The sequence below is a fragment of the Lissotriton vulgaris genome, chromosome 9 (assembly GCF_964263255.1).
Source record: "Lissotriton vulgaris chromosome 9, aLisVul1.2, whole genome shotgun sequence".
Taxonomy (NCBI): Eukaryota; Metazoa; Chordata; class Amphibia; order Caudata; family Salamandridae; genus Lissotriton; species Lissotriton vulgaris.
In genome coordinates, this window is record NC_141697.1 from 867,363,543 (window position 1) to 867,378,693 (window position 15,151).

Below are 15,151 nucleotides of genomic sequence, written 5' to 3' on the forward strand. Positions count from 1 at the left end.
ACCGAGGCAGGCCACAAGTAAAAACGCTGTATCTGAGCATCACATCTTCTCACATAGTCGTATTCTGTTTCACAACATAGCGCAAAGGCTACATAACGTCATGTACAAAAGTGGACGTATTCTGCATATAAGGACATTCTACTAAAATGATGCTAAAAGTGCTGCATCCCCTGGAGGTACCTCTCCACCTCTCATCGGTAGTGATGGGCCCGAGGTTACCAAGCTTTGCCACAATATGTGTCTACATGTAATACCCAAGACCTCAACCACTATGGTAGTGGCATTGATTTACATCCCATATGATATGGTGGTTCATGGCGACATCATTGGTGAAGACTAAATACATCAGTGAAGAATAAAAAACGTGATTCAAATGAGACATGCATGGCAGCGTTGGATACATATTAGAATAGTTACTCCTCATTAGAATTTCTTTATCTATTTATTATCCCATAAGGGTTGGGCGGCCTGCTTTGATATTTTCTCAAATAAATTCAGACCCTTCCCAACCGTGTCTAACAAGTGTATCCATTGCATTCACGTAATTGGGGCTAGATGACAAGTGACCCCCTCTAGAGTTGCGAGTCACCTTTTCCAATGCCCACCATCTTAAACTATCTGCAGTGTGTTGAAAACTGATGCAGGGCTCCACAATTGGGGCACCCTGCGTCTTGCACTGGAACCTTAAGCAATGCTGGAAAATTCTAGTCTTATCTTTTTGTCTGGTCTGTCCTACATTTAATATATTGAGAAAGTCAATGGAACACAACACATGTCTCAGGTACTCTAGTCACCATGCCAAAAATCTCAGAAATAATTTTACATAGGGGCAGTTCCTGAGACTCCGGAGAAACTGTACTCATAGGGATGATTTCTTCAAAGAAACTGATTACCTCTTGACATGAATAAAAGATCAAGGGTACCCCAAGGGCTTATTGAAAAAAGCTAAAATAGCATTCTCAAAGACATTTGTGCCTGTAACTAAATTAGCAGGAATTAGACAACTGATTTTCAGTGCACTGGGAAGGAAATCCGAGCTTTTCCCACCTTTTTATGTGCAGGAATAAAGGTAAGGGCAAGATCTAGTATGAATCAATAGATTTTATACAGAGAAGAGTCAGCATGTCCAGGATAGACAGATCAACTTTGTTGCTAAAAGAAGAAGTCACAAAGAGGAATCTGCCTTTCTAGTGTTTTAATATCGGAAAGGTGTCTAGCATCCAGTTTTGACTACCAACTTGAATATCAAGGTCTTATTCTCTGTAAAGATCGTAAAAATGGACTAACGTTTAAATTACCATCCAAATAAAGGTTTTCTTGATTTAAACATATTTTCTCAACAGTGTGCTCTTTGATTCAACACTGTGTGAATACTGTTTTGTTATGTGGTATTTCAGACTAAGTTTTGCAAGAGGTCGGATCCAGGTGTGTGAAACTAAGCAGTGATATCTGCTGCCCTCATGTTAACTTTTGTTTATAATATTTTAATTTGTCAGGATATTTCTAATATTAAAAAGCCAAACCTCTGGCATTTCCAATGCTTTTTTAATTGGAGAAACCATAGAATAATTTGTTTTGTTGGTTGATGTATAGAGGATTGATAACTAAATACACAGGGTTGTAATTGGGAAAATGACTGGGTGGTATAGACGTAGGGCTTTGTGGCTCTACATAAAATTATTACAACTGGACATTATAGAGCAAAGTTGATAACTGCTACACATCGTTTCTTAAGTAGCAGTGGAGAGCACATGTTCCAGCTGCCTGCCAACACAGTTATATGAGAGAAAACATAAATAAGTCAGTTGAGCAGCAGCTGCAGGTATTCCAAGAAAAGGCCTCTCTCATTACACTAGGCAGGATTATACACCATTCAATAATGCCTGTCCCACAAGAAAGGTCTGCTGTATATCATTTGTAGTGTCTTTTCTTTGCTCACCAACTTTGTTAACTTGTATTCAATACTGTTTTTCGTGCAGGAGAAGGGAAATCCCACCAGTGAATTCCACATTGAGGGGTTGGTTGTCACCACCTTTGACTTGTTCTCAGCAGGAACAGAAACAGTCAGCACAACCCTGAGATTTGGGCTCATGATCCTCATGAAAAATCGAGATGTTGAAGGTAGGACACACCTAACAGTCTTCTCGTTCTTTTTCAAAGGTACATTTTCCTAATTCATAGCAACACCATTGCATCTTTACAAGAAGACACAACAACCAATTAAAAACATATTCCATCTCACTGTATGCACTTTAAAATAATCATAGGTGGCATCAATATCTAAATAAGAGCAGCAACAATATTAGTAAGAACAAATATAGGTGATTAAGTTAGTATGTAAGTTTATTTATGCATAATTATTTAAAATTGTAGATACATCATGATTAAGATTCAATGAGTAGAACGTTCAAACATGGATCAAACCCCTGCATTTCAAACTCATCAGTTGGTGCTCGATCCTAGATAAGAGTTTTGTAAAATGACAATTTAAGATTGTTTCAGCTGTATTAAAACAAGCAAGAATTACTTTGCGACAGGAGCTTAACCTCATTTGAGTGAATGCTGCACTCAAGTATTCCCTTCCATTCTGAAGAAGTGCTGGGCAGATGCATACTAAGTGGACCATGTCCTCTTAAGTAGCCCCATATAGATGGAAAATGGTAGCCATTGTTCCTTTGCCAAGAAAGATTGTGCAAAAGTGGGAATAAGCGTCCAAAACATAAGCTCATTCACTTACATTTTATGAATCCCGGATAACTAGACACAAGATAGGCCGATGGGTTAAACGCCTTATAGCTATGTATAATGGGACAGTTTTGATAGTAACACCTTGTCCTGTGCTAGTAAAATATTCTCCAGGGAGAAGTTAACATATCTTCTAAGGGCAGATACAAAGGATAACATTTATGAGGGCCTTGCATTATGCTTGCACCATGTTGCATGTACGACACAAAGCCCCAAACCATATTTATGAAGCCACTCAAAGCCACTTTGCGTGGCTTTGAAAGGCTTCACAAATATTGAGAAATGCAACTCAGTGCAATTCTGCAGCACACATAGAAGGAGGAAAACACCTCTATGGATTGTTTTTGGGCAGAAAGGGGCACTTTCCTGCATAAAAACAATACTGTCTGTACTGCAAGCACCGTTGCACCATGGTGCAAGGGTGTGTGCGTTGGAACTAGGCTGGTGAAACTGCGCTAGTGCAGGGGGAAAGGACAGGAAGGCACCGTTGTGGATAAATATGGTGCATTCCAGCTCTTTCCCTGTGTTGCAGGACAGCGCAGCAAGGTAACAAGCTGCATTGCCCTGCACCACCATTCCGGTAAATATGCCACATAACGTTTAGATCCCAGAAATATTTAATCTTTAAGGCTTATATAGCTGAATTCAAATAGGTGCTTGAAGATGTAGTGGATGAGTTGATGATTACTGAGCTTAATGCCACTTTAATGGATTGGCCAGTTGCCTATAGCAGCATTTAATGTAGGCTCCCGTCTTGCTATAGAGTGTTTAATAAGCCCAAATTTCAGGCAGATTTGTGCTGGGGATTAGCATAATTTTGGCTCCATCCTTTTAAATTTGGCTACGCTACAGATGTGTTTACATTTGGCCTCAAGTACTTGTGTGATGCAATAATACAAATGAGATATGGTGCACCAAAGGTATAGAAAGTGCATTTATTGTGTGTTTTTGACATATATGTGTCTGTCCATGTTAAAGTTTTCCTTTTCAGAAAAATCTGGATTGCTGATATTAACCTTCTGTTGGTTTAGATTGTAAGGTGGTTTGCTAAAACGAATTTAAGGAACTGCATGCACAAGGGATTAGTGAGAATGAATTATATGTGTGTTTTATAAATTGTGACGATTTGTCATTTTTGTTTACTAACATTTGTGTTCGTTTTTTGTGCCACATACAAGAGAACAGAATAGTATAACTTGATTTCTTTATTAAAGATTTCATTTATAGGGTGATATGGTTGTAGAAGTAATATGCATTTAAAGAAAACTGTTAAGTTAGCATGACTGTGGGCCTTAAGCTTACAGTTGAGACATTTATTAACAAGAACGTTTTTCAGCATGTTTTCTCCTCTGCAGGTGCAGACCAAAGGCATTAATTAGTTAGTAAAAAAACTCATTGTATTAGTGAGATAGTGAGGTGGGGAAGAACTGGAAAGTGCAAATAATGTTACTTAAGAACAAAGGAAGTGTTACCAGTTAGTACTATTAGATGAAGGGAGGCTTTGGAAGAGGAGACTGATATATGGGAGTATGGTTCAAGGTGCCAAATTTACTTCTGAGAACTTTAAAAGTACTGTTATTAGCATGAGGTCATATTTCTTGAATGTTCTTTGTGCATTGAATTAGCGATACCAGCATGGGGTTAGTCAGATTCCCTTTATACGTAGAGAGGTACAGACCTCCCTTGACATCTTAGATGGTATGGATTCATACTCTACATGATGTTTTACATATAGAACTTCTCCAGAGGTTCTAATGCTGACATCTTACTTGATTCAATAGGGCTTTTCCTATCCTTACTCTAGGGTAGGGCTTAGTAGATGTTCTAAATTTTTCCATGTATGGGTAGAAGGATCGAAACCATTCGTCTAGTCATGAAATCCTTTTACTTATTTTCTGTATTGCTGCCATGGAAATTCTTATATGCCTATATATTGTTGTAAATATGACACATCCCTTTGCTTTGAAAGTAATGCAGCACGGCTTACGGCTCTAAGCTGCATTATCCAAGTGTAGAAGTACATACATTATCTCAACACTGTAAATCCAAAAACACACCACCAAGAGCTATTTGCATGCCTCTCTACCCTTTGTCACTGGTGTATTTAGTATATCAGTACTTTTCTACTTAAATGCATCATATTTATATTTTTGGAAATGCTGCATATAAAAATCTGCACATTAATCTATATCCATCCATATAGCTTACTAACTCTACCGAGTACTTGCAAAAAGTGTGTGACAAGTTGCATATATAATTCCCCACATGGTTCTATACTCCCTGGATGATTGAACGAGTGCATAGGTTGTACCTAGGTGATTCCTTGAGGATACAAGTAGTGCCTAGATGATTCTCTGACTATGTCATAACTCAATAGGTCATCCCATATCTGCATACCTACTGCCTACGTGTTTATATGAGTATACCACTAATATCTGGGTTTTCAGATGAGTGCATGAGTAGAGCCTGATTGATTAGAAAAGTGTGTGACTAATGTTTCAATAATTCAATACATACATAGATACTAGGGGGATGATTAAATGAGTGCAACTCTAGTGCCTGGATGATTTCAACAATGCATACGTAGTATATGGTGATTTATAGAGCGCATGCATAGTGCATATATGATTGTTTAAGTCCATGCATATCACCTTGGCTATTGGATGAATGCATGAATAGTGTTTCAGTGTTTGGATGCTGCCCATTGGTGAACAGGTAGTGCCTGGTTGGTTACAAACTACATGGGCAGTGCCTGGATAACTGAGTAAGTGCACCAATAGTGCCTGGCTAATTAGATGAGTGCCTGACTAGTGTCTGAGGGACTGCATGAGTCAAATGTTAAAGCTTGAGAGTTTGGATGAAAGGAAATGTACTTCTGGTATGATTGTATAAGTGCAAGACTATTGCCTTAGTAATTGAATGACTGCATAGGTACTGGATGGAATGCTACTCCCTACATATTAGATGAATGCATGAGTAGTGCTGTTATGTTCCATATAGGTACCCTAATATAGGCCCAGGTAATATCATACCCCTTCCCCTCCATTACCTCCCATACACTACACTTTATCAAGCCTTTTAGGATTGAACCTTTACTTCGTCCTAGTCCTGGGCGCAGAAGGAGGGTTTTATAACTTCATCAATAGATTCACACAGTATGAATGAATATTCTTAAGGGTTCTTGGAAACAAGGCAAGGGCTAAACAATCTGCATAATATCTATGTACAAGGTTCATCCCATACGTCATCCTCAAATCAACAATGGCTAATACAAGAAACAAGGGACAAAGGAATCCTAGATACTTTCTGTATAAATACAGCACATCGAACAAGTGTTAGCTAGAGGGAACTGACACAGTGACCAGAGACGCTGAGGTTCCTGTATGCTGATGCTCCAGCTGACAGTGGTCTAACCCATCCCTTGTGGGGTGTCCAACTCGAGGCAAGGATGAGGTCCCACACTCTCTTGCTTCCGGTAATGAGGTTCGACTAAATCCTAGAGGGATTCTTGGCTTCACACCTACTGACATGCTAGGTACACTTAGGTACATCTAGATAGTCGTCGTAGGAGCACGCGCTTCCTTTTGTCATGCATTTTATATTCATGTATGTATTCATGACTATTGCAAGATGTTAGAACTGTACTATCCTTTTATACTCACTGTACTGCTAACCATATATATCTGCTACTGTCTAACGGTTGTTGCAGCACATCTATTTTATGCTAGAAGAACAACTGTGCAATAAATTCCTATTGTAACACGCCCCACTGTTTCTTCTGCGTAACTCTCTGAGACTGAATAAGTAAGCACAAGTGACTGAGCGAAAAGTAGTGCATTGTTTCCACGATCCTGGGGGATCAGGGTTGTCATGTTTTAAGGTTGCCAGAAATGATTCTCTCCCCGATAAGAGGAGATTATAGTCGTACTGTGAGCTAGCTAAGGCAAACAGGCTAGCATTCTCTATGGGGGTGCTCGGAACAAGTCTGCCACCAAATCCACTGTTTATTTTATCCGAACGTGCAGATTCTGTATTGGAATATATAGGAACTACGCGACAATGCTTGTGTGTTTTAACAGTGCATGCGTGAGCCTCAGTATTTCAATTACTGCATGGGTTGTAAGTGGGTGTGTAAGTGGCTGCATGGGTTGGTCACAAATGTTATAATGATTGAATAGTTAAAGCCTTGTTAATTGCATAAGTAAATAGTTAGTACTTAGGGGATTAGATGAATGTATAGGTAGTGCCTGCATAGTTCAATGACTACATAATTTCTGCCTGCCCGATTGCAAGAGTACATGTGTAGTGACTGGGTAATTTAATAACTCCATGGATAGTGAATCACTGATTTGATGACTGCCTAAGTAGTGGCTGGGTGATTGCATGAGTGCATTACAACTGCCTGAAAGTGGTTCACTGACAGAATATCAACCACAAAAATATAGATGTAAAAAATATTGAGGTAAAAATATAGAATACAAAAATATCGACTTCCTATACTTGAACAGGTAAGTACAAAAATATATAGTTTACAATAATACAGTCATATCAAATATCGAATTTAAAATATATATTATTTAAAATATTAAAATAAACATTAAATAAATTAACTACTAACTAATTTATAAAACAATATGTATATTTGAAAAAATACAACAAATAAACTTCTTTAAAAAAATTTAAAAACACACACACATATATATATAGGGTGAAAAAATGATATAAAAATCAAGTGTTAACCTAGGAGCGTGTCATGTGATCAAGGCCCTCCGGGGCTGAAACGCTTCAAGGCTTCCATGTAATCTGTGGAGAATAAACATCTTCTGACGCTCACCTTGAGGTCCGTGCTCCATCTTTCGTTAAATACGGAATCGCCAGTTTTTATATATATTCACTGAAAAAAACAAATGTTTCACACACGTTATAGTTAGGAATTAGCATTTTAAAAACCTTTGAAATTCACTGAAAAAACCATAGGTTTCACACCAGTTATAGTTAGCTGGTCATTTTACTCATACAAAACCTTTGAAATTCCCCCGTTATAGTTAGTTCAGCTAACTATAACTCGCGCGCCCGCAATGCACTGCTGATGATGTCACATCTTACATCACTCATGACATGGTCAGTGACATCACTCATGACATCACTGATGACATCTCAAATGACATCACTGATGACATCACTGATGACATCATCCAGTGGATATGTGTCGTTCTGAAAAATAAATATTTTTTATATATGTATATCTAAAGGTCGATGGAAGAATAAATGGGTAAGCAAGTGTCTAAATGGATGACTTTTTTGTAAAATTGATTGTATAACTGACTGATTAATTGTATCTTAGTGAATACATGGGTTAGTGAGTAATGTTTAAATATGTAAATATCTGTATCAGTCTCACACATTTTTTGAATAAGTGGCTGCATGTATTGGTGAGTAACTACATGAGTGTCTATATAGGTTATTAGTTGTTTTTTTAAGTATCAGTATAAGTGTCTGAGTGTTTATATGGTTTGTTGGGGGAAATTACTTAGCACATAGATGCATTAATGAGTGACTCACTGTTTATATGTGTTTTGAAGACAGCATGTGTGCAGGACTGTATGGGTGGATGAGTGTGTGTGTATAGGTGTGTTAGTGAGTGAATGACTGTCTCAATACTGTCTTTATGACTAAGTACTTATGTGTTAAACTACTATATGCGAGTATTGGTGTATATAAGTGAATATATATTAGAGTTAGACATTTGAAGAGTTCCTGTATAACTAAGTATGTGTTTCTATAAGTGATCGTTTAAGAGAGTCAGTATGTGTATGTTTGTGTGTAAAGCTGTATATGCAAGTAAATGGATGTTTGATAGTTTATTTGCATGTGTGAGTATGTGTGTAAGTAACTCTACGGATGAGTATTGGTGTGTAACAGGATGTATAGGTGTATGAGTACATATGATGATTGAGTGACTATATAGAACTGTTGGTGAATGAGTGGATGTGGTAGTAGATGTTGGAATAGGTTGTTGTAACTAGTATAGGTATCTCCATTTTCTTGAAAATTTTTGTTTCTATTTTTGAATGTGTGTGTCAAAGGTTATATTAGAGTGAGAGGAGGTCTGCCACTCTTTCACAAGGATGATGTCATCAGTGATGTCATGAGTGATGTCACTGACCATGTCATGAGTGATGTAAGATGTGACGTCATCAGCAGTGCATTGCGGGCGCGCGAGTTATAGTTAGCTGAACTAACTATAACGGGGGAATTTCAAAGGTTTTGTATGAGTAAAATGACCAGCTAACTATAACTGGTGTGAAGCCTATGTTTTTTTTCAGTGAATTTCAAAGGTTTTAAAAATGCTAATTCTTAACTATAACGTGTGTGAAACCTATGGTTTTTTCAGTGAATTTGCAAGGTTTTTTAAATGGTAATTCCTAACTATAATGTAGCTGAAACCTATGTTTTTTCAGTGAATTTCAATGGTTTTCTAAATGATAATCTTTAAATGTATTAATTGTTATATTTTTTATACTGATTTACTACAATATTTTGAATTAGTTATTTTTAGATATTTTATTTTTTAAATTACATTACATATTTTTAATATAAATTGAAAAAAATGTTTTTACACCTCTCTGCAACGCAGCCCCCTGGCACGTTTGCAGAAGGGTAACTAATTCCCCTTGCATACTGGGGGTCCCTGGGGGCCAACTAGCCCACCTGCAACCTCCAGTATGCGCCAGGGGGCTGCATTGCAGAGAGGTGTAATGAGGCCACACCCTTTTTTACACCTCTCTGCAACGCAGCCCCCGGGCGTGTTTGCAGAGGGGGAACTAATTCCCCTTGCATACTGGAGGTCCCTGAGGGCCAACTAGCCCACCTGGAACCTCCAGTATGTGCCAGGGGGCTGCATTGCAGAAAGGTGTAATGAGGCCACACCCTTTTTTACACCTCTCTGCATTGCAGCCCCCGGGCACGTTTGCAGAGGGGGAACTAATTCCCCTTGCATACTAGGGGTCCCAGGGGGCCAACTAGCCTACTTGGAACCTCCAGTATGCGCCAGGGGGCTGCATTGCGGAGAGGTGTAATGAGGCTATGCCCCTTTTAACACCTCTCTGCAATGCAGCCCCCTGGCGCGTTTGCAGAGGGGGAACTAATTCCCCTTGCATACTGGGGGTCCCTGGGGGCCAACTAGCCCACCTGGAACCACCAGTATGCGCCAGGGGGCTGCATTGCAGAGAGGTGTAATGAGGCCACACCCTTTTTTACACCTCTCTGCAACGCAGCCCCCGGGCGCGTTTGCAGAGGGGGAACTAATTCCCCTTGCCTACTGGGGGTCCCTGGGGGCCAACTAGCCCACCTGGAACCTCCAGTATGCGCCAGGGGGCTGCATTGAAGAGAGGTGTAATGAGGCTATGCCCTTTTTACACCTCTCTGCAACGCAGCCCCTGGCGCGTTTGCAGAGGGGGAACTAATTCGCCTTGCATACTGGGGTCCCTGGGGGCAACTAGCTCACCAGGAGCCTCCAGTATGCGCTAGGGGTCTGCGTTGCTTTGCCCCGGGGGCGGTGGTCCCCGGATAAGTGGGGGGGGATTGGGGCCCCCCAACACCTCTTTATCACTATGCCCCCACGATTTGGTCCCCCCGGGGGGTAATTTGGAAAAAAACAGATCGGATTTAAAAAAAAGATAAATTGGGGCCTTGAGGGTCCTTGTGGGACCACCTGGGCAGGCCTAGGGGGTCAGGGTGTTTCTACCCTGCCCCCTTTTTGTGTTCTACACGTTTGTTTTTCTGCTTTCTTGTGCCTCGGTCTACCGAGCACAAGATGGCTGCCAACACTTCCTGGTTTGAAGTGTTGACAGCCAATGACCATGCAGCTTTCTCGGGAAGGTACGCGTACCGCACGCGTACCGTACACATACCGTGCGCGTACGGTACTCGCACCCCGCGATTTTTCCAAAAATAAAATAAAATTTGGAGGACCTTAGGGGTCCTTGTGGGACCCCCTGAGCAGGCCTACCCTGTTTCTACCCTGCCCTCTTTTTGTGTTCTACACATTTGTTTTTCTGCTTTCTTGTGCCTCAGTCTACCGAGGCACAAGATGGCTGTCAACAATTTCTGTTTTGGAGTGTTGACAGACAGTGGCAGCCAATCAGCATGCAGCTCGTGCACGGGAAGGTACGCGTACCGTACGCGTACAGGGCGTGCTTATAGATATATTTTTTTTTCTTTTGATTTTCTCAGGAACTACTGGAGGGATTTACACCATTTAAGCAAAAGCGTAGTCTGCGAATCAGACTCTACGATTTTGCCAAATCTCTTGTAATTCCGTTCAGCCGTTCGGGCTGTAGCCGTGTCTAATCGTCCTATGGAAAATAACATGGGGAAAACACCTTTTGGGACCCCCCTTTTTTCTCAGCCCCCACTTGACGAATTCCCCCCAAAACTTTCAGGGAAAGAGCGGAGCGGGCTATCTTCTTTGAGAAATTCGCGAAGATTCATCAACCGGCGCCAAAGTTATTCCCAATAGAATGTTGCGGATTTGCTATGGAAACTAGGTCCTAACTATATATATTACCTACTGGCGGTCGCCAGTAGGTATATATAGTTAGGATTTTTTTGAATAGGGATTTCTGAAAATTCTATGTTGAATAACTTTGGCGTTGATGGACGGAATTGGCTGAAATTTTCAGGAAAATGGCACATTTTGTTTCTGAGCGTCCCCTGAAAGTTTGGGGGGGGGGGTTCCGTTAAGCGGGGGCCGAGAAAAAAGGGGGGTCCCAAAACATGTTTTTAACATTGAGTTTTCCATAGGGCGGTTGGACTCACTTTTAGCTCGAACGGCTGAATGGATTTCCACAAAACTTGGCAAAATTGTAGGGACTGGGAGCCCGATGTGCCTTTGCTATGTCTCAAGATATATGCTCCAGTGGTTTTTACGAAAATTAACTTTGAAAAATATGTATTGGGCTACATTGGGCTATATATATGTTAGAGCCCAAATGTAGCCCAATGTAGCCCAATGTAGCCCAATGTAGCCCAAAGATGGCCACCAGAGACGAAAAAAAAACAAATGTAGCCCAAATATCAGCCAGATGTAGCCCAACTATAGCCCAGTGACAGAATGCCCCAGAGTGTTCTAAAGAACAACTAGAGCGCTAACAGTCTTACTTATGACAAAAGTATGGCACACCTGAAGTCATCTTGATTGGAATAAAGTGTTAACACTTAAAACATTTAATTTGCAAAGGAACAAAATGAGGGGGTTCATTTTGCCATAGAAATTATGATTAGTGATGAAGAAAGAAAAATTAGGGCACATTTTGAGTGACTTCTCAAATCCTCTTATATTTCATTAAAAAAATTCTGATATGCAGTCTCCCAAGATGGCCACCAGAGACAAAAGAGCCCAAATGTAGCCCAAATATCAGCCAGATGTAGCCCAACTATAGCCCAATGACAGAATGTCCCAGAGTGTTCTAAAGAACAACTAGAACGCTAACAGTCTTACTTATGACAAAAGTATGGCACACCTGAAGTCATCTTGATTGGAATAAAGTGGTAACACTTAATACATTTAATTTGAAAAGGAACAAAATGAGGGGTTTCATTTTGCCATAGAAATGTTATATATATATATATATATATATATATATATATATATATATATATATATATATATATATATATATATATATATATATATATATATATATATATATATATATATATGTTGCAGCAAAAGCCCTTGAGCTTTCGAAAAGGCACACACGGCTCTCTCGTGCCCTCCGGCTGTTTGTGCCTCGCCGTTGCATGCCTTCTGTTTTCCTTGCATTAAAAGAGAAATCCGATGCGTTTCGAGGCAGCACGCCTCCTATTCATGGATGGGTGGGGGGGGAAGTGATGTCTCCATGTTTTTATTCATTTAAGTTAATGAATTAGTTCCACCCTAAGTGGGTGTGGGCTTCTGGTTGCACGCTACGCATGCTGGTTACTGAAGTCCATCTCCACGGAGTGTTTGTTCAAACCTTGAGTAGGCTCAGTCCCCCCTTCTTGTTTGCTTCCGTTAAAGACCTTGAGTAGGTTAGGAATGCAGGAAGCAATTCAATCTCCTGTCGAGAGTGCGGGCTTGAAGGGAGTGGAACAGTTCGTCTCCCAAGCCGCTCTCCTGTTGACTGGGAAGTCTTAAAGGATGCTGGTGCTCTTTCCCACGGCCAGGGCAGTCGTGTAAATTTGTGTTTCAGCAAAAGCCCTTGAGCTTTCGAAAAGGCACACACCGCTCTCTCAAGAAGGGGGGACTGAGCCTACTCAAGGTTTGAACAAATACTCCGTGGAGATGGACTTCAGTAACCAGCATGCGTAGCGTGCAACCAGAAGCCCACACCCACTTAGGGCGGAACTAATTCATTAACTTAAATGAATAAAAACATGGAGACATCACTTCCCCCCCACCCATCCATGAATACGAGGCGTGCTGCCTCGAAACGCGTCGGATTTCTCTTTTAATGCAAGGAAAACAGAAGGCATGCAACGGCGAGGCACAAACAGCCGGAGGGCACGAGAGAGCGGTGTGTGCCTTTTCGAAAGCTCAAGGGCTTTTGCTGCAACACAAATTTACACGGCTGCCCTGGCCGTGGGAAAGAGCACCAGCATCCTTTAAGACTTCCCAGTCAACAGGAGAGCGGCTTGGGAGACGAACTGTTCCACTCCCTTCAAGCCCGCACTCTCGACAGGAGATTGAATTGCTGCCTGCATTCCTAACCTACTCAAGGTCTTTAATGGAAGCAAACAAGAAGGGGAGACTGAGCCTACTCAAGGTTTGAACAAACACTCCGTGGAGATGGACTTCAGTAACCAGCATGCGTAGAGTGCAACCAGAAGCCCACACCCACTTAGGGCGGAACTAATTCATTAACTTAAATGAATAAAAACATGGAGACATCACTTCCCCCCCCACCCATCCATGAATACGAGGCGTGCTGCCTCGAAACGCGTCGGATTTCTCTTTTAATGCAAGGAAAACAAAAGGCATGCAACGGCGAGGCACAAATAGCCGGAGGGCACGAGAGAGCGGTGTGTGCCTTTTCGAAAGCTCAAGGGCTTTTGCTGCAACATATATATATATATATATATATATATATATATATATATATATATATATATATATATATATATATATATATATATATATATATATATATATATATATATAGATAGATAGATAGATAGATAGATAGATATATAGATAGATAGATATATAGATATATAACAAATTCGAAAGGTAACCCTCTTAAGAAAGAAGCCCCAAGGTAAATTCATTTCTCCGCCTTTTATTTCAAGCTGCTGCATACAGGGAATTGGCAGGTAAGAGTCATCAGAATTACATCAGCCAGACCGGTTTCGGGACGTCAAGCCCTTCTTCAATGGCGTTATGTTGATAAAGAACAGATTTACCTTGCGCACTTTTAATCTCCGAGCTCTTGCCACAGTGGGTGTGGCCATATGATTGGCCTTCTGGTTCTCGTAGTGCAGCGAAGTAAAGTTTTCCTCGTGTGAGTCCGTCTTTTTCAAACATCAAAATAGTCATGTTTTTAAAACCCATGTGGGTCGATGCTCAGTCCTGTTCACAGACCCTGATGTCTTGCTCAGCAGTTCGAGGGAGATTACCCTCCCTGTGCAGACAAAGCCGAATTGGCATCATCCTGGGTCCGCGTGCTGCAGCGGGATTCTTCCGCGACTGGGGCTCAGCCGCTAACAACAAATTCGAAAGGTAACCCTCTTAAGAAAGAATCCCCAAGGTAAATTCATTTCTCCGCCTTTTATTTCAAGCTGCTGCATACAGGGAATTGGCAGGTAAGAGTCATCAGAATTACATCAGCCAGACCGGTTTCGGGACGTCAAGCCCTTCTTCAATGGCGTTATGTTGATAAAGAACAGATTTACCTCGCGCACTTTTAATCTCCGAGCTCTTGCCACAGTGGGTGTGGCCATATGATTGGCCTTCTGGTTCTCGTAGTGCAGCGAAGTAAAGTTTTCCTCGTGTGAGTCCGTCTTTTTCAAACATCAAAATAGTCATGTTTTTAAAACCCATGTGGGTCGATGCTCAGTCCTGTTCACAGACCCTGATGTCTTGCTCAGCAGTTCGAGGGAGATTACCCTCCCAGTGCAGACAAAGCCGAATTGGCATCATCCTGGGTCCGCGTGCTGCAGCGGGATTCTTCTGCGACTGGGGCTCAGCCGCTAACAACAAATTCGAAAGGTAACCCTCTTAAGAAAGAATCCCCAAGGTAAATTCATTTCTCCGCCTTTTATTTCAAGCTGCTGCATACAGGGAATTGGCAGGTAAGAGTCATCAGAATTACATCAGCCAGACCGGTTTCGGGACGTCAAGCCCTTCTTCAATGGCGTTATGTTG

The 15,151-nt window shown here is 41.1% G+C and overlaps 1 protein-coding gene across 2 annotated transcripts in view; it reads left to right on the forward strand.

The window, feature by feature from the left end:
• The window catches only part of LOC147692390 (cytochrome P450 2C11-like), a 335,016-nt gene that overhangs the window by 235,780 nt on the left and 84,085 nt on the right, over positions 1–15,151 (forward strand). For both annotated transcript variants that reach the window (XM_086938611.1, XM_086938612.1), the window contains exon 6: positions 1,980–2,121. In XM_086938611.1, the coding sequence (XP_086794737.1) occupies positions 1,980–2,121 (142 nt within the window). The remainder of the gene's footprint in view (positions 1–1,979; positions 2,122–15,151) is intronic.